Consider the following 23,825-nt stretch of genomic DNA (forward strand, 5'->3'; position numbering starts at 1 on the left):
TGGGAAATAGAATCCCCAGAGGCATATGGCTCAGTGGACACCTGATTCCCTGATCCCGAGGAACAGAGCACTCTGAAAAGGCATTCGGAACATAAATGATGGGCATGTACACCCAGGCCAATTCATATTCTTTGCAAGAAGTAGAGTCTGAATCAGAGACATCCGTCTCCAAAAAATCAGAATCCTACATAACTGGGACATTGAATAAAAAATGGACCAATAAGAAAAATCTAAATGGCACCTTAAACCACCAATGGCTGGGGCACTCACCACCCCCAGGGAACCATACACCAGCAGACCAGGATTTCTCTGTCGCCACACGGTCAGGAATGCGGAAATGAAGAGCCAAAATGTGGCTACGGCTGGCCACAAGGTAAACCGCGCAGTCCATGCAAAAGCACGCCCGACTGTAAAAGCCGCGTCACTAGACATAGGCCGTTATGTTCCAAAATAGTCATGAGCCAAAGCAACACTACACAGTAGCAGACAGAATCACATAAACATGATTATAAACCCCCTTGTTTAATAACCCCCCTCAGGAGATATTAACCCTTGATTCCGAAAAAAGGAGCCTCACTGAGACCCTATGTAAAAATTATCCCCAAAAGGTTGTAGCCCCCCTCGGATAAACAGTTGTAATTACAATACATTCATGATGAAAGAAAAATGAAACGATCTTACTGGAATCTACGCTATGGAACAGTAACACGGCCTTTCAAGTGTAACAGATGGTAGCGTCGCTTCTGCCATGGACTTGAGAGAAAAAAGCAGGCAGTGAAACTCGTCAACGCTGATTGCTTGTTGAGCTGCTAATATGAGTCGGGATGGTTTCACAGAAAGACTCTCCCTGCATCTCTGGACTCTAATATTCACGCATGCTCTCCCTGAGAGCCTGACAGGACTACTTAAAACTCCAGTCCCATCTCGAAGAGTACTACCCTCCATTAGAGACCATTGAAAACTTCTGACACTTCTCTATCAACCTTTTGGGACGAAAGGCAAAGAATAACTGGGGGATGAGGAAAGTGGGGGAGGTATTTAAGCCTTTGGCTGAGGTGTCTTTGCCTCCTCCTGGTGGCCAGGTTCTGAAATCCCAAAAGTAATGAATGCAGCTGTGGACTCTTCATTTATGAAGAAAAATAAAAACACTACTTACCAGAAGATCTAATGGTAAAACCAGTAGAAAGTCAAATCAGTGCTAAAAGATATAAGCAGAGGATATGGAATACAGGTATATTGATGACCCAACAGAAGGAGGCAAAGGACAGGTCCCAGCTACAACCGTGGAAGGCTTGCGACTAATTTCCCATGAGGTAACAAAAGACTAGCTACTCCATTTATAACTCTCTAACAAACACTGCACTCTGAGGGGAAATGGGCCTTAACTCAAGTCTGAGAACTTCCTCACTGAAGAACAAAACGCACATCTTCATTCTTCACCATCCGACAGCAGAGGCAAAGAGAAGATTGATTTACCAGTGAGGTGGGAGTGGTTATATAGAGCTCTTGGGGTTTGGGAATCTTTGCCTCCTCCTAGTGGCAGGGAAGAGTAATTCTCAGGAGTAATGGATTGCAGACTCTCCCCACCTGTATGAAATAATAATAATAATAGATAAATGTCCTATAAGAGATCAGACCAGGCACTAGAAATGAAGCTTATTGCAGTACTAAACAGACAAGCGTGAACAAGATAAGTCATAAGTACCGACAGCAATAGAGGATTTTATTAAGCTGTCAGATTGGAAAATCCTTATTCTATTACTTCTCAGTTTATAGCTTTCCCTACTGCCTGTGAATAGTTTGTAAAGGGTTAATTCCATAATATGATATTTAAGGGTCTTTTTTAGACGCCATGTCCTGTTTCCCTGCTCAGGATAGAGCTTTCTGAATTTGGCACTCACTTGCTAAACGAATGCTGAATATGGCAGCAGGCAGCTGTATTCATTTCTTTTCGGCACTGGATATTTTTTTGTGAAACTGCAACACACAATGATCTGGATTTGCACAGACCTTTGTATGTTGCACTTTGACACCGATATATTAAGCGCCGACAAGAACCAAATGCCGCTGCCTGATGCCATATTTGGAATTTGTTTAGCAAGTGAGTGCCAAATAAAAAAATTAAAAAAAACTACAGCTAATTGTGTCTTAGAGCAGAAAAGATTAATGCTCTGCTTGTAAAACAATTATCCTTATTCAGCAGATGTCTGACTGAAGCCGCGGCCTACTGTGAAGCCCAAAGTCAGACCTGTTTTGTATACTTCAGACACAAATAATGCCCCCCGGTGCAGATCACACAGCAGGCAATAGGTTAACATTTAAAGAGGAATTTGCTAATAACGTATCACTCACTAATCCTCTGTAGAATACAGCAACTTCTGAATGTGAACTATAGAAGCCTCTGGATTTGTGAAAGAAATGGTATATCACAAATAGCTCAGAGGATAAACAGCTGATACACGGAAAGGACTTTAGTGCTATTTTTTTTGTTGCATCTAAAGTCAGCATTTCGAAATGCATAAAAAAAAAAATTTGGCGGTGAAAAACAGCCTCTTGTGGAGCGTGTTAACATCCCAACACAGCCAGTGAGCTTCTATGTCAAGAACCAACTGTGCACAAACATGCACATCCTGTTTCAAAATTAAACTAAATAACTTTAAAGTAACCTTTTCTCATGTAAAGTGAATATTTTTCACATTTAAATCGGAGCTTTTCCATACACAAGACAGAGATTTCTGAGCTGCAGTGTTTATCTGTGCAAGAGTAGTGCTTATGGTACTAGTTTTAAATCCCTCTCCCTGTGTATCACTCAGGAATTTGCCTTTTATAAGAAATCATTTTCAATTTGCGCCATTTCAGAATAACAACCTTTTTTTTCAGTCGTGCACTAATTGAAATAGCCAGTAGGTGGAGCTGTCCACTTGTTTTGCAGCAAAGTTAACTTAACTGGTCTGAAATTGATCTGTGTACACAGAAAAGACAATAGCTATCGTGCAGCCACTTCCCTATTATCTTCCTGTCCATCCGATTGAGGTGAGGTTGCCTAACTGCGTATTAATCACTGCAGATTGAAATGCATAGAATAGTTGTAGACCCAATATTATCTAACATAACAATGCAGAGAACTGATTGCAGAAAAATGCAAGTAAAAAAATGTTTTTGTTCATTAAACTTAGTTTGATAATGATGCAGTCTGTTGTGTAATTATTTTATTAGGTGCTGTTAGCAAATAATTTTGCTCATTAAACTTAGTTTGATGATGATACAATCTATATTATTAGGTTTATAATGCTTTTTAGGATTTAAAGTCTTCATTTCAAAGCTTTAAAAATAATGTATTAGATGTTACTTATGACAATTTTGAGAGGGGCCTGGATCCTAACTCCCTCACTTCCCATTGACTTACAATATAAACAGAGTTTCAATTTACAACGGTTTCGATTTACAACCATTCCTCCTGGAACCTAACCCCGGCGTAAACTGAGGGCTACCTGTATATTTTTATGTTGTATCTCCCGGCTTTCTATTTACTAATTTTTCTATAGAAAAGTTACGTGCTGCATTAGCTGTTCCTGCTCAGGAAAAAGACATAATGACAAAGGACAAGTACAATTTTAAAAGGTGAGACTCCACAAAGGGGTTTGTCATACTCTAGTCCATAGAAAGTAATCTATAATATCAAAAGGCCAGAAGATAACGGCGAAAATGCTTGCAGGTTTCTAATACCCAGTAGGTAGGTATTGTAGTGATATGCGACACACTGATTCCAAGTGATCTGCAACTTTAGGCAGCAAATAAGCCATTTGGATTGTGGAACAAGCTTTTATTTGCAGGGGTGCAATGACTTTAAACAGGGTGGACAATATGCACTTCCTATGAGGTGATCTGCCCCAGACGTCCGATCATTTGAGTTTTGCACAGTTAGGACATGACAGTCTGTCAGTGGCTAAACCCTCCATTAGCAGCACAGTCTGAGCAAATAGAACAGCACACGGGATTACAGCTGGCAAAAAAATGACTAACCTATTTTTTCCTAATCTGATGGCTTTTAACAGAATCATCTTAAAATACTGGGCATGCGACAAATAAATATGTATGTCTGCCCTTCGAGTAGAGTGCTCTGATCCCTCCCGGGTATGATTAACCAACCTCTTTCCAAAGCAATTAGCATCATAACACAATAAGCATGACATTCCCACAAAGCAGCATGCCGTTTAGTGATTCAAACAGCTATTCTGTGGTGAGCAATGTTGCTACTTTAACAACTTATTTATACCAGAGCCCTAACAGGCTGCTGCCTGTGGTCACGCTCACTCAGTTTGCTCACTGACCTTTCGCCAGCTCCTTTCGAAGTTTGAGCACAGCTCCAAGGTCACAGTCCGTGCTGGCATAGGAGTGAGGAATGGTAGATTTTGATTCCGTTAACCTCTTGGCAATAACCTTTCGAATGTTGCTGGTTGGTATTTCAGAAAATGTGCCCTGGAAGGAGATTTAAAGGGACACTCAAGTCAAAATTAAACTAATTATTCAGATAGAGCATGCAATTTTAAACAACTTTCCAATTAAGAAAATGTGCAGTGTCTTTTTATATTTAAACTTTTTGAGTTACCAGCTCCTACTGAGCATGTGCAAGAATTCACAGAATAAGCGTGTATGCATTTGTGATTGGCTGATGGCTGTCACATGGTAAGTGTATGCATTTGTGATTGGCTGATGGCTGTCACATGGTACAGTACAGGGGGAGTGGAAATAGACATAACTTAAAATTGTCAGAAAAAAATAAATCTGCTACTCATTTTAAGTTCAGACTAAGTGCTATAGCACTGTCTTGTTATCTTGCATTTGTTGATTATGCAAATCTACTGTGTTGACTGGTGCTGTGAGAATAATGAATACACAAGCAGATGTGAGAGGTGGGCAGCCAGCGAAAAATAAATATCTGTGGCTCTCAATTCTGCGACTGATAAAAAAAAATAAAAAAATAAGGTGCATATAGGGGGCCCTGCAAACTGATGCTCATACTAGATACCAAAAAACATCTCCCAACGCTAAAAAAAAGGTCTAAGTTTAAAGCTCAGCTACAAGCCTTGTTTTGTCGAATTCCCTTTCTCATTTAATAGTAACTAGTAGTTGTGCACATACATCCCCACACAATAAGACTTTACCGTTGCAAGGGGCTTCCCAGGTATGGACATTGGAGGAATGGCAGGGCGAGACGTTGATGGGGCAGGTGTTGGCTGAGGCACAGAAGGAATCTTCTCAGGTTGGGGAGTGGTAGTTGCCTGCATAGACTCAACTACTGGTTCTTTCTTTAGTTCCAGAGCTCGGAGGGCATCTCTACAAACAGAAATAAAAAGTTAATGAGTACTGAGGATAACTGTCAGTCTCACACAGGGCTATAGGCAGTCTCACACTGGGGGCAGTAGGCAGTTTTGCACAGAGCTATAGGCAGTCTCACACTGGGGGCAGTAGGCAGTCTCACACTGGGGGCAGTAGGCAGTCTCACACTGGGGGCAGCCACTGGGCAGCAGTCTCACACTGGGGGCAGCAGGCAGTCTCACACTGGGGGCAGCAGGCAGTCTCACACTGGGGGCAGCAGGCAGTCTCACACTGGGGGCAGCAGGCAGTCTCACACTGGAAGTAGTAGACAGTTTCGCACAGAGCTATACGCAGTCTCAAACTATAAGCAGTCTCGCACAGAGCTATAGGCAGTCTTATCCATAGCTATACACAGCCTCACACTTGGGTCAGTATGCAGTCACACACTGGGGCAGTAAGCAGCCTCACACTTGGGTCAGCAGGCAGTATTACAGAGCGCTATACACAATCTCCCACTATGGGCAGAAGGCAGACTCACAGAGAGCTGTAGCCAGTCTCACATTGGTGGTAGAAGGGCATCTCAAATTGAGGGCAGTAGCCAATTTCACAAAGAGAAGTCTCACACAGAGCTATACACAGTCTCACACTGAGGGCAGTAGGTAGTCTCACAGAGCTATAGGCAGTCATACATTGAGGGCAGTCACACACAGAGCTATAGGCAGTCTTACATTGGGGCAGTATGCAGTCTCGAAACAGAGCTATAAACAGTCTAACACTGGGAGCAGTAGGCATTCTGACACAGAGCTAAAGGCAGTCTTACATTGAGGGCAGTAGGCAGTCTCACACAGAACTATACACAGCCTTACACTGGGGGCAGTCTCAAACAGAACTATTCACTTTCTCACACAGAGCTATAGACAGATCTCGATCTCTATCTATATCTATATCTATATATATATATACACACACACATATATATATATATATATATATATATATATATATATATATACACATACACACATATATATATACATATATATTTATATTACACACACACCAAAGCAGATGAGCCCAGCACACTTTACTAATTACAACCACCGTGGTGCTCCTCAAAGTAAATATCAATGTTGTAGAATAGGAAAAGCAGGATGAGGAGTGCTTTACCTATTCTAATATATATATATATATATTTGCAGAGGTAGGTACACTCTGACAAACAGAAGTATCGTTGCCAGGGTCTGGTCTTGAAAGAAGCAAAAACAGCTTTAATTAAGTGATTTAGTGGAGCTGTCCCTGAAACGTCACTTAGTTAAAGCGGTTTTTGCTTCCTTCAAGACCAGTGAGTGCTGTCTTCTATTGCATATATATATATATATATATATATATATATATATATATATATATATATATATATATATATATATATATATATATATATATATATATATATATATATATATATATAAAGTTAAAAAAATTTGGGAGAAAAACTTTCAGAAACCTTTAAAAAAAGGTAATAGGTATTTTTCCTGATATTCAAGTTAGTCAAGATCGCTTAGGCAGATCCTTAACCTGGTGCAGACCCCTTATTATAATATAGATTCAAACATTTTTCAAATAGGAAAATATATATATACACAGTAGAGCTATATGAGATACCATGAATAAAGTAGGGGATTTCAGCACTCAAAATGAACTATTTCTTGATCTAATATGTAGATATAAGGCTGATATATTGTATCAAACAATGAAACACAGACACGTATCGGTCAAATTAATATGCAATGGATTTATTACAAAACAACATTTCATAGGAATAAGCTAGTTCATACTAATGCAACACCAGCATAAAACACTGAAGTGGATAGCCTAGTTCTAATACAAACAGGTGCTAGAAGGAAAAGAAACCACAGAACAGCTATCATTGTTATTAAACAATTCAGATGGATTATTCAACACTAGAAAAACTGTTAATCAAAGATTTCCAGCCTAATTCTGACCGGAACAGTCCTCAAAGCAGTATAGACAGTCCTTAATAAAAAGACTTGTTCTTTATAAAATGTATACTTTGAGAGAATTTTAAGCCATTGTGATCACTATCGCTTGAGTATGGCGTAACTTTAAACAGCTGACAAACCGAGGTAAGAGCATCCTCCAAATTCAGCTTAATTCACAGTAGATAGATTAGCTTGTTGGAAACTTGCATATCCATAGTGGTAATTGATGTGCAACAAAACATACAACCTTATCCTAGCTGTTGTAACAATAGCAGCAAAGTCCAGGTATTACGGCATCTCCTCAGGCATAATAAGCAGCGGACCGGGACCATGCCTCCGACATCCAATCTCACCCAAATCGTTCTGTCTTGTCTTCTTGTTCCGTGAGACACAAGTTAAACTTGGTGAACTTTACTCGCCTCCGCCAAATCGCTTCCGGACTTGATACTGTGCAACACCGCTTGTTGATACAGGTGCCCACGCTTGCTGCATTTGTTTGAATGATTCTGTCGACACGCGTTTCGCCCCACAATGCTATGCGGTAGGGGCCTCGTCAGGACCGTCAATCACTTGTAACTATTCATCTTTTATTTGTTGCTTTTTATTGGGGGAGTGACTGAGGTGTGTGTTTGCTTTCCAATCACGCAAACTTCTTTTGTCACACCTCCTTCACTTCAGTTTGATAGCTTACATTCAGTAACTTTCATCATTAAAGCTACAATATAACCATACAAATAAAAGCAACAAATATGAATATAAATAAACGTAACAAATCAATTGCGATATCAAAAGACCAATACACACTGAGTCTCAACTACACATCTCCAATCAACATATGAGATATTAGCATAACCAGCCACTCATATCGATGGAAAGTTTAGGATGAATTTATAAAACTATTATAAACTAGTTGAGACTCAGCGTGTATTGGTCTGTTAATATCGCAATTGATTTGTTACGTTTATTTATATTCATATTTGTTGCTTTAATTTGTATGGTTATATTGTAGCTTTAATGATGAAAGTTACTTAAATACTTTATAATGCCTACAACTCATCACAAAAACATAATAATAAGAACTTACCTGATAAATTAATATCTTTCATGATGGCGAGAGTCAACGAGTGGTTACGTATGGTATATACATTCCTACAAGGAGGAGGCAAAGTTTCCCAAACCTCAAAGCCTATTTATACCCCTCCCACCTCACATATACCTTAGTTTTATTAATAGCCAAGTAGTGAGATGTAAAAGAGTAAAAGTCAATAAAGAGTAGGAAAAAAGATGTGCTTTAAATAAAAAATAAGTCCCAAATGGGTGGAGCCTTGTGGACTCTCGCCACCATGAAAGAAAATTAATTAAGTTAGTTCTTACATAAATTATGTTTTCTTTCATATAGGTGGCGAGAGTCCACAAGCTGTTACATATGGGTTATAATAGCCAAGACATGGAAGTTACGAGTAACAAGAAAGGGAGGTATAAAATAAAAAAAAATTAAATTATGCTTACCTGATCATTTTCTTTTCTTCAGATGGAAAGAGTCCACAGCTGCATTCATTACTTTTGGGAATTTAGAATCTGGCCACCAGGAGGAGGCAAAGACACCCTAGCCAAAAGCTTAAATACTCCTCCCACTTCCCTCATCCCCCAGGCATTCTGCCGAGGAACAAGGAACAGTAGAAGAAACATCAGGGTGAAAAGATGCCAGAAGAACAAAAACAACAGACGCCCCACAGAAAAAATACGGGCGGGGAGCAGTGGACTCTTTCTATCTGAAGAAAATTATCAGGTAAGCATAATTTACGTTTTTCTTCATAAATGTAACAAGTCCACAGCAGCATTCATTACTTTGGGAAAACAATACCCAAGCTATAGAGGACACCAAATGCAAAAACGAGAGGGTATAAGAGGTGGCCCATTCTGAGGGCACCTGGCCTGAAAACCCCTACCCAACAAAATCCTGCTTCGTCCGAAGCCGAGAACAACTTTGAAAAAAAGGAAAAGCCCCAAGGACACTGACCCACAGATAGTCCACAGCCTTGCTAGAGACCCGCAGGAACTAGACTCGACTGAGTCAACAGCCTCCAAGAGACAACGTCCCCAGCAATCGGTCTCCAAACACACCCCTTACTAAGGAAAGGGAACAAACTACCGTATTCTTCCACGAAGAAGAAAAGGCACGAAGAAAACATGATTGTACTTGTAAAGAGCGGCTTATCCCCCTTATGAGACTCAAGGCGCTGCTCATGTTATCAACCTCGAAAGGAGGAAAGGCTGAGTAGACCTCGCCGGGGATCGAACTTGCAACCCTCGGTTTGCTACAGTGCAGAGTAGCCACAGTGCATTAGTATGCTGAGCCATCTTAACAGGTAGCATAAGGAACTCCAGAAAAAAAAAACCTAAAAAGGGCACAACGAGTCCTAAATAAAAACTGAGCAAAAACCAGAGAAACCGGGTCAGGCTAACAGAGACCCAACCAGTTTCATAGAAACAAGGGGAGGCAACGCCCAGACCCCAGAAATATAGAAACCACGTGATAAGGCCGGGAATCCAAAACAGAGAGAAGATCTTCCCCTAACACAGTGAAACCGCACTCTAGACGAAGGTCGCCAAGTCGCAAAAAGGTATCTCAGAATACCGAAAGATTCAGAATGAAACCTTGTGCAGCAAGCTCAGATAGGTCTGACGAACAACACCTGAAGCAAAAAACACTGCATGCTGCAGCCATCTAAAAATGACTCTGAAACTTAAACTTGCAGGGCAAGTAGAAGCAGCTGAAGATAGGATCCTTCAGATTGCCAAGCATCCACTAACCAGCGGATAATGTTGCAGGCTATCAAAGAGCCGCCAGTCCTTCCCACATATCCTGAATATGGAGATAGGAGATACCCCAAAAAGGCTTACTGTACCTTGAATGCTCTGAGGACAAAATAGCAGAGCAACAAATCTCAGGTCCTGCTCCAACACCAGACCAGCACAAGCGACAGACATGTCTGATAAACAGCGGGACAGCAGACCCCAACCACAAGTCCCCAGGGAATGGAAGAAAAAAGGGGGGACTCACCCACCCCAACAGAGCTCGGGTGCCAACCCAATCCGCTCCTCCAAATAAAGGCACTCTCAAGGAGAACCCCTTAGGACCTGGAACAGAGAAAAGTGCAATAGATCCGTAGGAAGACCTGTCAAAACTCTCTTAAACAGTCTCTACGTAGAGAGACCAATTTACAACAGGTGGAACAGAGCCCACAGAGCAGCAGCTACTGCCCCTTACAGATATAAGCCACCTGATCCAAACTCCTACACACAGGGCAGGACAATGACCCTCCAGAGAGAGGAAAGCCCAACTCATAAGAAAGATAAACTATTCCCTCCAAAGGGAAGGGCACAGATAAGAACAGCGTACATGTCCACAAGACATGAAGCCATAGTATGATCAAAATATGGACCAAATGAAAAATCATCCAGACACCACTGTTGACCAAACAGAGAAGAAAAAAACTCCCCATAGAGGAGCACACTCCGTCCGAAGGACAAGTCAGGCCTTAAAGTTTATAACCAGTACCCGAAGGTGGATGAGAACTCTGGCCTACCTGCTTGCAAGCCCAATGAGAGAGCCCCCTATGTCGTAACATAGGGTCCATTAAAAAAACTGTGTTGTCCCGAACCAGTCCATCGGATCATAAGTCTCCAGACATCCAAGATGGATCCAAGACAAGAACTCCAGACGCGGGACCCAGAATCGTCCTATAACGAACGACACCCTCAGGAAACACAATATACCCCGTCGGAAGCAATCAGACCTCACAGGGGATAAGAACCAGGAAACCCGGAGAACGGGTACAGGACTCACTCGTAATTCCCAGCCCAAGGGAAGAGAACACCCTTAGCCAGAGGTCAACACCCCCATCAAGGTACTAGGCCACGACAAAGTCACGCAATTTCTCTAGAGCCCAAAGGCCCCAAGGGCAGCACTAAGGGAAATGAAAATGAGAACAGAGTCAACCGAAAGAGTAGAAGAAAGGCTAGTCTCCATAATCCTTTCAGATTAACGTTCCAGAGGACCACACCCAAGGGAGAAGAATGCACCAGCATCCCAAACCCAGGCAGATCCCCTAAGCAAAAAGCTTGGAAAAAGAGACAACACCTCCTATCGCCGCTGATATGGAGACGACTAACTCCCGAAGAAAAACAGATCCTCATGGTCTTCACTTCTTAATTAAGCGGTCAAAGCCGCCACAAAAAGCAGACGAAGTCCAGAAAGTCTCGACCCAAAGGAAGAGAACCTCTAAAAGGAATAAGTCCTAAAAGGACACTTCCAAAGAGACCATGAAAGGCAAAACTGTAAGAACGGCGGTATGAGGGACCTAAATCCTCCAAGCCTCCAACCCACAACGGGAAGGAACACTCTAGTTCCAAAAAAATTCGGAAACGATTGAGCATGTTGCCGCGGATCTTGACGGCATCCCAGCCCACTAGATTGAAAGGCGAATGAGGACTGAACCAATCTCCCATGCCCCTAAGCAACCACGAACCCTCAAGTCCTCTCAGGATGCTAGTTGAAGCTTGTAAAACAAGACAATCACACAATCATATTGTGATCACTGGGCGCCCTCCCCGTACCAATCAGACATAAAAGGTGCCACATGTCTGAACTAGGCCTCAAAGACAGAAGGAATTGTTCCCAGTCAGGACCAGCCTGAAACCAAGGGCCCCAGCACTGTCAAGGCCACATAGATTCTCCCCCGAGATGGAGGAATAAAAAACAGACAGACTTTTGTAAACAGAGAGAACAAAATCCATCAATTCCAGAGAGGAAAGTTCCAGAAGGAAACATCACACCACAACATGAGCTTTAAACCAAATAAAAACCATCCTCACTGGATGAAAATAAAAGATAAGGTAACCCATAGGTTATCTCCCAGGAAGAACTGACAGACCCACAGGACCAGCCCAACAGGGGCCCGAGACTTCCAAGCTCAGAACTGGAAAAGGATACACAAATAACAAAGACTTTAAGAATATTACTTCATCCCCTTATGTCTATGTATGCAAGACAGTCGAAGAGTATCCCCAGACCCATTAAGAGTGGGATCCCCCAGCAACGCCAAAAATGTGCCTTAGTAGGACACGAAGGTGCGCCAGTCTATAACAAAAGGCGCAACATACCTCCGTCAGGACAAAAGGAAACACCAGCCCCAAAGGTTGACCCCCTGAGGGCTCAGGGGCAGTTGCCCCCCCGGAAGGCTGAACTGGACCAGGCGATCCCACGCCTGACTAGCCCCAGTTAACAAAACACGGACAATATCGTAAGCACACTCCCGGTAAGGTGCAGATACGCCAGCACCAAAGATATGGCCATGCGGAACCGTGTCGTAACCTCCGGTGGGAACAGGCCACACTGCCTAGAAAGGATAAGTAGCATTTGGGTTACCTGCATGCGTAGTAAGAGTTGATGGTAGGGAACTTGTCTCGTGAGAAATAGAATCCACAGAGATGGATGGCTCAGTGGGCACCCGATTCCCCGATCCAGAGGAACAGAGCACTCTGAAACGGCAATCGGAACGTAACTGATGGACATGTATCACCCGGGCCAATTCATATTCTTCGCAAGAAGTAGAGTCTGAATCAGAGACATCCGTCTAAGAATCCTCCATAACTGGGACACTGTCGCCTCCAGAGAAACAGACACCAGCGGACCAGGATTTCTACATCGCCACGCGGTCAGGAAAAGGAAATGGGGTCACAAGGTAAACCATGTAGTCCATGCAATAGTGCACCCGACCGAAAAGGCTGCGTCACTAAACATAGGCTGTTATGTTCCAAAATAGCCATGAGCTGACGCAACACAGTAGCAGACAGAATCAAATAACAAACATGATTATAAATCCGCTTTTCAATAATCCCCCTCAGGAGATAATAACCCTTGATTCCTAGATACAAAAAGGAGCCTCACTGAGACCCTATGTTAAAGTTATCCCCAAAAGGTTGTAGCCCCTCTCGGATAAACACTGTCAAAATTACAATACATCCGTGATGAAAGTAAAATGAAACAATTTTACCAAAATCTATGCCGTTGAACAGGAACACGTCCCTTCAAATGTGACAGATAGTAGTTCGCCTCTGCCATGGACTTGAGAGAAAAAAGCAGGCAGCGAAACTTGTCAACGCTGAATGCTTGTGGAGCTGTTAATATGAGTCAGGATGGTTTCACAGAAAGACTCTCCCTGCATCTCCAGACTCTAACTTTCACCCATGCTCTCACTGAGAAGCTGACACTTTCCATTTATGAAGAAAACGGCTTCTTTCGCTGAGAAATTAAATCCAAAATAAAGTCTTTTATGACAAAAAAAACTCAAAAAAATATAGGCACAATTATCAAACTGAGACAAACTGCTTCTGAAAAAGCAAAAACATTGAAATGGTAACATTTAGTAAAGGTATACAGAGAAGAGGCTGCTTTGCAAATTTGATCAACTGAAGCCTCATTCTTGAAAGTCCCAGATGTGGCAACTGATCTAGTAGAATGGAGCTGTAATTCTGTGAGGCTGAGACTTACCCGCATCCAAATTGCTTTATGAATCAAAAGTTTCAACCAAGAGGCCAAATAAATAGTCAAAGCCTTCTGGCTTTTCTTGGGACTAGAAAATAAAACAGTCTGTCTGAAAACCTTAGTAGCATCAACATATTTCAATGCTCTTAACAACATTCAAAGAATGCAAAGCTTTTTCGATAGCATTTTTAGTATTAGGACACAAGAAAGGAATAATAATTTCCCCAATAATGTTGTGTGAGTTAACAACTTTAGGTAAAAATGTAAATGTAGTCCACAAAACAGCTTTGTCTTGATGATGATGTAATATAAAAGCAGACTGGTAAAACTAGGGCACTACTATGGCATCCAACACCTCTGCCTGAGAATCCCTGGACCTCGCAAGGTACCTGGGTATTTTTTTTTGTTTAAGCAAGAGACCATCAGATCTATTTCTGGTAGGTCCAAAAGTTGTACAATCAGATAGAACACATTTTGGTGGGAGAGATCACTCTCCAGGATGTAGGGACTGATGACTGAAGTAATTTGCCACCCAGTTGTCTACACCTGGGATGTGAATTGCAGTGATAAGGCAGGGAATGGTTTCTGCCCAAGAAAGGATACAAGATACCTCTATCATGGCTAAGGAACTTTGAGTTCCCCTTGATGATTGACATAGGCCACTGTTGTGATATTATCTGTCTGAAAATGGAGATAAGGCTCCTTCTTCAAAAGAGGCCAAGCCTAAAGGGCCCTGAAAAGTTCCAAAATATTGATTGATTACCTCACTTCCCGAGGATTCCAAACTCATTCTGCTGTTAGAAACCCCCAGAAAGCTCCCCAACCTGTAAGACTTGCATCTGTGGTGATCATAGACCAGGTAGGATGAGCAAAGTAAGCCCCCTGAAGAATAGAGTGGTGGTTTAACCACCAAGTCAGAGAAAGTTGTGTATTGGGATCTAAGAATATCAGTTGTGATATTAGAATATAATCTTAGCACCATTGGCGCAGCATGCAAAGTTGAACAGGTCCCATGAGGCCTAGTACTTTGATACACATAGACACTGAAAGGAATGATAGAGAATGAAGGGTTAGACAGGCTGAAACCAATTTTTTTGTCTCTTTTTCTGTTAAGTAGAGAGTCATGGACATTATCTATTTGGAAATTTAAAAGGGTGACTTTTGTTTGAGGTATCAAGGAACTCTTTGGTAAATTGATCCTCCAACCATGTATTCGAATAAACAACAACATCAACAGCTGATTTGTGTGAGATTCTGTCAAATGAAAAGGATTGAGCTAGTACCACGATATCGTTGAAATAAGGTAACACCGCAATACCCTGCACTCTGATTGCAGATAAAAGGGTACCAAGAACCTTTGTAAAATTATTGGAACTGTTGCTAGGCCAAATGGGAGAGAAACAAATTGGTAATGCTTTTTCAGAAAAGAGAACCTCAGAAATTGATAATGTTCTGGGTGGATTGAGATGTGAAGGTAAGCATCCTGAAATCTATTGTGGACATAATGGGACCTTGCTGAACAAAGGGCAGAATAGTTCTTATAGTTTCCATCTTGAAAGCTGGAATTCTCACAAATTTGTTTAGAGGTTTTACATCCAGAATTGGTCTGAAAGAATTTTCCTTTTTCGGAACAATGAAGAGATTTGAATACAAACCCATCCCTTGTTCCTGTAAAGAAACTTGGACAATTGCTCCCATATTTTCCAGGTCTGAAACACATTTCAGAAATGCCTTGGCTTTTATAGGATGTCTTGGAATATGGGCGAGATAAATCTTCCCATAAGAGGTCGTATTCCGAATCCAATTCGATACCCCGGAGAAATAATGTTCTGAATCCAGGGATTTTAGACATATTCTGACAAAAATTCTTAAAAAAGTTTAAGTCTAACCCCTACCAGAAGAACTGGATTGGGGGCTGCACCTTCATGCGGTCTTTAGTGGCTGGATTAGGTTTCATATATCGTTTGGATTTATTACAATTTGAAGAGGGTCTCCAGGTTGAGCCAGGGGATTTAGAGGAGGAGGTAGTTTTCTGTTCTGATGAAAGAAACAAAAAATATTTGGAGCCTTAAATTTCCCCTTAGACTTTTTGTCTTGAGGAAGGAACACTCCCTTACCTCCAGTAATAGTGGAAAACTTAAATTATGCTTACCAGATAATTTTCTTTTCTTCTGACGGGGAGAATCCACAACTGCATTCATTACTTTTGGAAAATACAGAACCTGGCCACCAGGAGGAGGCAAAGACACCCCGGTCAAAGGCTTAAATACTTCCCCCACTTTCCTCATCCCCCAGTCATTCTGCCAAGGGAACAGTAGGAGAAATATCAGGGTGAAAAAATATGCCAGAACAAAAAAATGAAGGCCGCCCCATGAAAAAACACGGCCGGTAAGCATAATTTAAGTTTTTGGTTTTTTTTAAAACAGGGAGAAGTCCACAGGTGCATTCATTACTTTTGGGAAATCAATACCCAAGCTATAGAGGACACTGAATGCAAAAACGGGCAGGAACCAAAAAGGTGCCGGCTCATACTGAGGGCACCAAAGCCTGCTATAACCCAAACTCCCGATAAAAAAAAAAACTGTGTCAACAGACGCAAAAGGGACAAAAAAGGAAGAGGACCAAGTAACTGCCCATCAGTTCGAACCATAAAGATCCTTGCTAGAGACTACTCAGATCACTAGACTCAACTGAGCACAGAGAAAGAAGACGAAGACAAAGAAATCAGATAAGGAAGTCCAAAAGGACCACCAAAACAAACCCCCAAAAATCAAGGGCAAACAAAGTGTAAACAAAGAAGGCCCTAGCATGACTCAAAAAGAGCAGACTACAAAAGTAATGAATTCAGCTGTGGACTCTCCCCATTTAAGAAGAAAATAATAGAATCCGGTTGTGATCCAAATAGATTATTTCCTTGAAAGGAAAAAAACAGAATTTATGTTTACCTGATAAATTACTTTCTCCAACGGTGTGTCCGGTCCACGGCGTCATCCTTACTTGTGGGATATTCTCTTCCCCAACAGGAAATGGCAAAGAGCCCAGCAAAGCTGGTCACATGATCCCTCCTAGGCTCCGCCTACCCCAGTCATTCGACCGACGTAAAGGAGGAATATTTGCATAGGAGAAACCATATGATACCGTGGTGACTGTAGTTAAAGAAAATAAATTATCAGACCTGATTAAAAAACCAGGGCGGGCCGTGGACCGGACACACCGTTGGAGAAAGTAATTTATCACGTAAACATAAATTCTGTTTTCTCCAACATAGGTGTGTCCGGTCCACGGCGTCATCCTTACTTGTGGGAACCAATACCAAAGCTTTAGGACACGGATGAAGGGAGGGAGCAAATCAGGTCACCTAAATGGAAGGCACCACGGCTTGCAAAACCTTTCTCCCAAAAATAGCCTCAGAAGAAGCAAAAGTATCAAACTTGTAAAATTTGGTAAAAGTGTGCAGTGAAGACCAAGTCGCTGCCCTACATATCTGATCAACAGAAGCCTCGTTCTTGAAGGCCCATGTGGAAGCCACAGCCCTAGTGGAATGAGCTGTGATTCTTTCAGGAGGCTGCCGTCCGGCAGTCTCATAAGCCAATCTGATGATGCTTTTAATCCAAAAAGAGAGAGAGGTAGAAGTTGCTTTTTGACCTCTCCTTTTACCAGAATAAACAACAAACAAGGAAGATGTTTGTCTAAAATCCTTTGTAGCATCTAAATAGAATTTTAGAGCGCGAACAACATCCAAATTGTGCAACGAACGTTCCTTCTTTGAAACTGGATTCGGACACAAAGAAGGCACGACTATCTCCTGGTTAATGTTTTTGTTAGAAACCACTTTCGGAAGAAAACCAGGTTTAGTACGTAAAACCACCTTATCTGCATGGAACACCAGATAAGGAGGAGAACACTGCAGAGCAGATAATTCTGAAACTCTTCTAGCAGAAGAAATTGCAACCAAAAACAAAACTTTCCAAGATAATAACTTAATATCAACGGAATGTAAGGGTTCAAACGGAACCCCCTGAAGAACTGAAAGAACTAAGTTGAGACTCCAAGGAGGAGTCAAAGGTTTGTAAACAGGCTTGATTCTAACCAGAGCCTGAACAAAGGCTTGAACATCTGGCACAGCTGCCAGTTTTTTGTGAAGTAACACAGACAAAGCAGAAATCTGTCCCTTCAAGGAACTTGCAGATAATCCTTTCTCCAATCCTTCTTGAAGAAAGGATAGAATCTTAGGAATTTTTACCTTGTCCCAAGGGAATCCTTTAGATTCACACCAACAGATATATTTTTTCCATATTTTGTGGTAATTTTTTCTAGTTACAGGCTTTCTGGCCTGAACAAGAGTATCAATAACAGAATCTGAGAACCCTCGTTTTGATAAGATCAAGCGTTCAATCTCCAAGCAGTCAGTTGGAGTGAGACCAGATTCGGATGTTCGAACGGACCTTGAAACAAGAAGGTCTCGTCTCAAAGGTAGCTTCCATGGTGGAGCCGATGACATATTCACCAGATCTGCATACCAAGTCCTGCGTGGCCACGCAGGAGCTATCAAGATCACCGATGCCCTCTCCTGATTGATCCTGGCTACCAGCCTGGGGATGAGAGGAAACGGCGGGAATACATAAGCTAGTTTGAAGGTCCAAGGTGCTACTAGTGCATCTACTAGAGTCGCCTTGGGATCCCTGGATCTGGACCCGTAGCAAGGAACCTTGAAGTTCTGGCGAGAGGCCATCAGATCCATGTCTGGAATGCCCCACAGTTGAGTAATTTGGGCAAAGATTTCCGGATGGAGTTCCCACTCCCCCGGATGTAATGTCTGACGACTCAGAAAATCCGCTTCCCAATTTTCCACTCCTGGGATATGGATTGCAGACAGGTGGCAGGAGTGAGTCTCCGCCCATTGAATGATTTTGGTCACTTCTTCCATCGCCAGGGAACTCCTTGTTCCCCCCTGATGGTTGATGTACGCAACAGTCGTCATGTTGTCTGATTGAAACCGTATGAACTTGGCCTTTGCTAGCTGAGGCCAAGCCTTGAGAGCATTGAGTATCGCCCTCAGTTCCAGAATATTTATCGGTAGAAGAGATTCTTCCCGAGACCAAAGACCCTGAGCTTTCAGGGGTCCCCAGACCGCGCCCCAGCCCATCAGACTGGCGTCGGTCGTGACAATGACCCACTCTGGTCTGCGGAAGTTCATCCCTTGTGACAGGTTGTCCAGGGACAGCCACCAACGGAGTGAATCTCTGGTCCTCTGATTTACTTGTATCGTCGGAGACAAGTCTGTATAGTCCCCATTCCACTGACTGAGCATGCACAGTTGTAATGGTCTTAGATGAATGCGCGCAAAAGGAACTATGTCCATTGCCGCTACCATCAAACCTATTACTTCCATGCACTGCGCTATGGAAGGAAGAGGAACGGAATGAAGTATTTGACAAGAGTTTAGAAGTTTTGTTTTTCTGGCCTCTGTCAGAAAAATCCTCATTTCTAAGGAGTCTATTATTGTTCCCAAGAAGGGAACCCTTGTTGACGGAGATAGAGAACTCTTTTCTACGTTCACTTTCCATCCGTGAGATCTGAGAAAGGCCAGGACTATGTCCGTGTGAGCCTTTGCTTGAGGAAGGGACGACGCTTGAATCAGAATGTCGTCCAAGTAAGGTACTACTGCAATGCCCCTTGGTCTTAGCACCGCTAGAAGGGACCCTAGTACCTTTGTGAAAATCCTTGGAGCAGTGGCTAAACCGAAAGGAAGTGCCACGAACTGGTAATGCTTGTCCAGGAATGCGAACCTTAGGAACCGATGATGTTCCTTGTGGATAGGAATATGTAGATACGCATCCTTTAAATCCACCGTGGTCATGAATTGACCTTCCTGGATGGAAGGAAGAATTGTTCGAATGGTTTCCATTTTGAACGATGGAACCTTGAGAAACTTGTTTAGGATCTTGAGATCTAACATTGGTCTGAACGTTCCCTCTTTTTTGGGAACTACGAACAGATTGGAGTAGAACCCCATCCCTTGTTCTCCTAATGGAACAGGATGAATCACTCCCATTTTTAACAGGTCTTCTACACAATGTAAGAATGCCTGTCTTTATGTGGTCTGAAGACAATTGAGACCTGTGGAACCTCCCCCTTGGGGGAAGCCTCTTGAATTCCAGAAGATAACCTTGGGAGACTATTTCTAGTGCCCAAGGATCCAGAACATCTCTTGCCCAAGCCTGAGTGAAGAGAGAGAGTCTGCCCCCCACCAGATCCGGTCCCGGATCGGGGGCCAACATTTCATGCTGTCTTGGTAGCAGTGGCAGGTTTCTTGGCCTGCTTTCCCTTGTTCCAGCCTTGCATTGGTCTCCAGGCTGGCTTGGCTTGAGAAGTATTACCCTCTTGCTTAGAGGACGTAGCACTTGGGGCTGGTCCGTTTCTACAAAAGGGACGAAAATTAGGTTTATTTTTGGCCTTGAAAGACCTATCCTGAGGAAGGGCGTGGCCCTTACCCCCAGTGATATCCGAGATAATCTCTTTCAAGTCAGGGCCAAACAGCGTTTTCCCCTTGAAAGGAATGTTAAGCAATTTGTTCTTGGAAGACGCATCCGCTGACCAAGATTTCAACCAAAGCGCTCTGCGCGCCACAATAGCAAACCCAGAATTCTTCGCCGCTAACCTAGCCAATTGTAAAGTGGCGTCTAGGGTGAAAGAATTAGCCAATTTGAGAGCACGGATTCTGTCCATAATCTCCTCATAAGGAGGAGAATCACTAGTGATCGCCTTTTCTAGCTCATCGAACCAGAAACACGCGGCTGTAGTGACAGGGACAATGCATGAAATTGGTTGTAGAAGGTAACCTTGCTGAACAAACATCTTTTTAAGCAAACCTTCTAATTTTTTATCCATAGGATCTTTGAAAGCACAACTATCTTCTATGGGTATAGTGGTGCGTTTGTTTAAAGTAGAAACCGCCCCCTCGACCTTGGGGACTGTCTGCCATAAGTCCTTTCTGGGGTCGACCATAGGAAACAATTTTTTAAATATGGGGGGAGGGACGAAAGGTATACCGGGCCTTTCCCATTCTTTATTTACAATGTCCGCCACCCGCTTGGGTATAGGAAAAGCTTCTGGGGGCCCCGGGACCTCTAGGAACTTGTCCATTTTACATAGTTTCTCTGGGATGATCAAATTCTCACAATCATCCAGAGTGGATAACACCTCCTTAAGCAGAGCGCGGAGATGTTCCAACTTAAATTTAAACACTAAAAAACTCTAAGCCATCTCCGTGGAGATGTTGCCTGTACAACGGCAAAGAGAATGACTGGGGTAGGCGGAGCCTAGGAGGGATCATGTGACCAGCTTTGCTGGGCTCTTTGCCATTTCCTGTTGGGGAAGAGAATATCCCACAAGTAAGGATGACGCCGTGGACCGGACACACCTATGTTGGAGAAAGAGATCGTAATCTGGTTTTAGATGCCATATCAGCATTCCATCATTTAAACCATAAAGCTCTTCTGGTAAGAATAGCTAAGGACACAGTTTTAATGTTGATTTTCATTATATCAAATACTGCATCACAAATAAAATTGTTCGCATTTTGAAGTAAATTCAGAATTTTGGAACATTCTGGGTCAGAAGATAACTGGTGAGCAAGACTAGATAACCAGAAGCAGCTACGTCAGCAAAAGATATGGCTGGTCTAAGAATATAGCCAGTATGTAAATATGACGTTCTTAGATAGGATTTAAGTTTTCTATCTAAAGCGTCTTTAAAAGAAGTACTGTCTTCCAAAGCTAGAGTGGAAATGGCCCCATCAACTTTGGGGACTGTTTCCCATAGCTCTAAATTAGCAATAGGTAGAAGATATAATTTTTTAAACCTTGAAGAAGGCTTAAGAGAGGTACCTGGTTTAGACCATTCTTTAGCAATCATATTAGACAGCGTAAGGAACAGGGAAAATCTCAGGGAGATTGACAACAGTTTTATACACTGAATTTAAACAATTACAGGGTTTATCATCAGAAGGTTTAGGTTCTTTAATCCCTTAAGTGACTAAAACTTCATTTTAATTAGAACAAATATGCTCAATTCTAAATAAAAAAGAAAAATTATCAGGATCTGTTTCTGATGAGGTAACATCAGTATCAGATAAATCCTCATCATTTGAATACTGGTCAGTACAAATATTACTAGTAGAATGTAAAATCTGAGCTGACCTTTTACGTTTATTTGAAGGCGGTAGTGCAGTTAGGGACCTCTCAATGGCTGCAGCAATAACATTTTTCATTGCTGGAGATGCGCCATCTGCATCCATCTGGGAGGAAGGAACAGTAGGTGCATTTGTACATATAGAAACATCATTAGATTAATTATTACGTATTAAAATAACTAAACATGCGTCACATAAATGAGCTGAAGAAGCTATTTCAGCTGAGTTAGAATAAGCACACTTAGCTTTGTTCAGTGGACTCCTACAGTAACTTCAGGGACAGGTTCCTGCTCCATTATGGCAAAAAAAAAACCAAAATAAAAATCAAGTTTGCAAAAATTTATATAATAAACCTCTTATTTGGCCAGCTTTAAGGAATGGAAAAATATATCACTAAACGAATACTAAGCCCAAATTTTTTTCTTTAATGATTAAAAGGACAGTCTACACCAGAATTTTTATTGTTTTAAAAGATAGATAATCCCTTTATTACCCATTTCCCAGTTTTGCATAACCAACACAGTTATAATAATATACTTTTAACCTCTGTGATTATCTTGTATCTAAGCCTCTGCAAACTGCCCCTTTTTCAGTTCTTTTGACAGGCTTGCAGTCTAGCCAATCAGTGCCTGCTCCCAGATAACTTCTCGTGCACGAGCACAGTGTTATCTATATGAAATACGTGAACTAACACCCTCTAGTGGGGAAAAACTGTTAAAATGCAATCTGAAAGAGGTGGGCTTCAAGGTCGAAGAAATTAGCATATTACCCTCCTAGGTTAAGCTTTCAACTAAGAATACCAAGAGAACAAAGCAAAATTGGTAAAAAGTAAATTGGAAAATTGTTTAAAATTACATGCTCTATCTGAATCATGAAAGTTTATTTTGGCCTAGACTGCCCCTTTAAGATAGAGCATGCAATTTAAAACGATTTTCTAATTTACTCCTATTATCACATTTTCTTTGTTCTCTTGCTATCGTTATTTAAAAAGCAGGAATGTAAAGCTTAGGAGCCAGGCATTTTTTGTTCAGAACCTTGGTTTATCCTTGTTTATTGGGGGCTAAATGTCAGCCACCAATTAGCAAGCGCTATCCATGGTCCTGAACCTAAAATGGGCCGGCGGCCCCGTATCTTTACATTCCTGCTTTTTAAATAAAGATAGCAAGAGAAGGAAGAAAAAAATGATAATAGGAGTAAATTAGAAAGTTGCTTAAAATTGCATGCTCTATCTGAATCATGAAAGAAAAAATTGGGTTTAGTATCCCTTTAATGTTTGCAAGGGTAGTAAGACGTTTATATATAAATATACATTTCAGTATAAATGTAAATAAGAATTAACCCCTTAAAAAATGAAAGCGTTCTAACATGAGCATTTAAGAACTGTCTGTAGACATTTTATATTGCTCTAGTATTCCTTATGTTTGAAGCAAAGCAAACAGAGCAATGATGTTAGAGAAGGACGTCTTAAAGACAAGTAGATGGTGCGAATGATCAAAGAACAGGTGCACACTAATGAGGCGCTTTTTGATGACGTGTCATCCTAATCTTTAAAGTGCGTCATAGCGTGCACGATCGTGCGCATTCTGGCGGTTTGAATAAGCTAAGGAAATTTAAAATGCTACGTATATATTATCAGTTAGAATAAAATATAAAAAAATGAAATTGCGTTGCAAACAGATTAAGCAAGTTTGTAATATGATTACATGACAAAAAAAATAAGGGTAAATAGTGCCTGTCCCTGAGATCTATATATATAGATATA

The 23,825-nt window shown here is 41.8% G+C and overlaps 1 protein-coding gene across 1 annotated transcript in view; it reads right to left on the bottom strand.

The window, feature by feature from the left end:
• Window positions 1-23,825, bottom strand: part of PDHX (pyruvate dehydrogenase complex component X) — a 419,248-nt gene that overhangs the window by 157,872 nt on the left and 237,551 nt on the right. Inside the window, exons 6-7 of the mRNA XM_053720527.1 lie at window positions 5,166-5,337; window positions 4,332-4,479 (exon numbers count right to left, since the gene is read on the bottom strand). Of these exons, the coding sequence (XP_053576502.1) occupies window positions 4,332-4,479; window positions 5,166-5,337 (320 nt within the window). The remainder of the gene's footprint in view (window positions 1-4,331; window positions 4,480-5,165; window positions 5,338-23,825) is intronic.

Source organism: Bombina bombina, chromosome 7 (assembly GCF_027579735.1).
Source record: "Bombina bombina isolate aBomBom1 chromosome 7, aBomBom1.pri, whole genome shotgun sequence".
Lineage (NCBI taxonomy): Eukaryota > Metazoa > Chordata > Amphibia > Anura > Bombinatoridae > Bombina > Bombina bombina.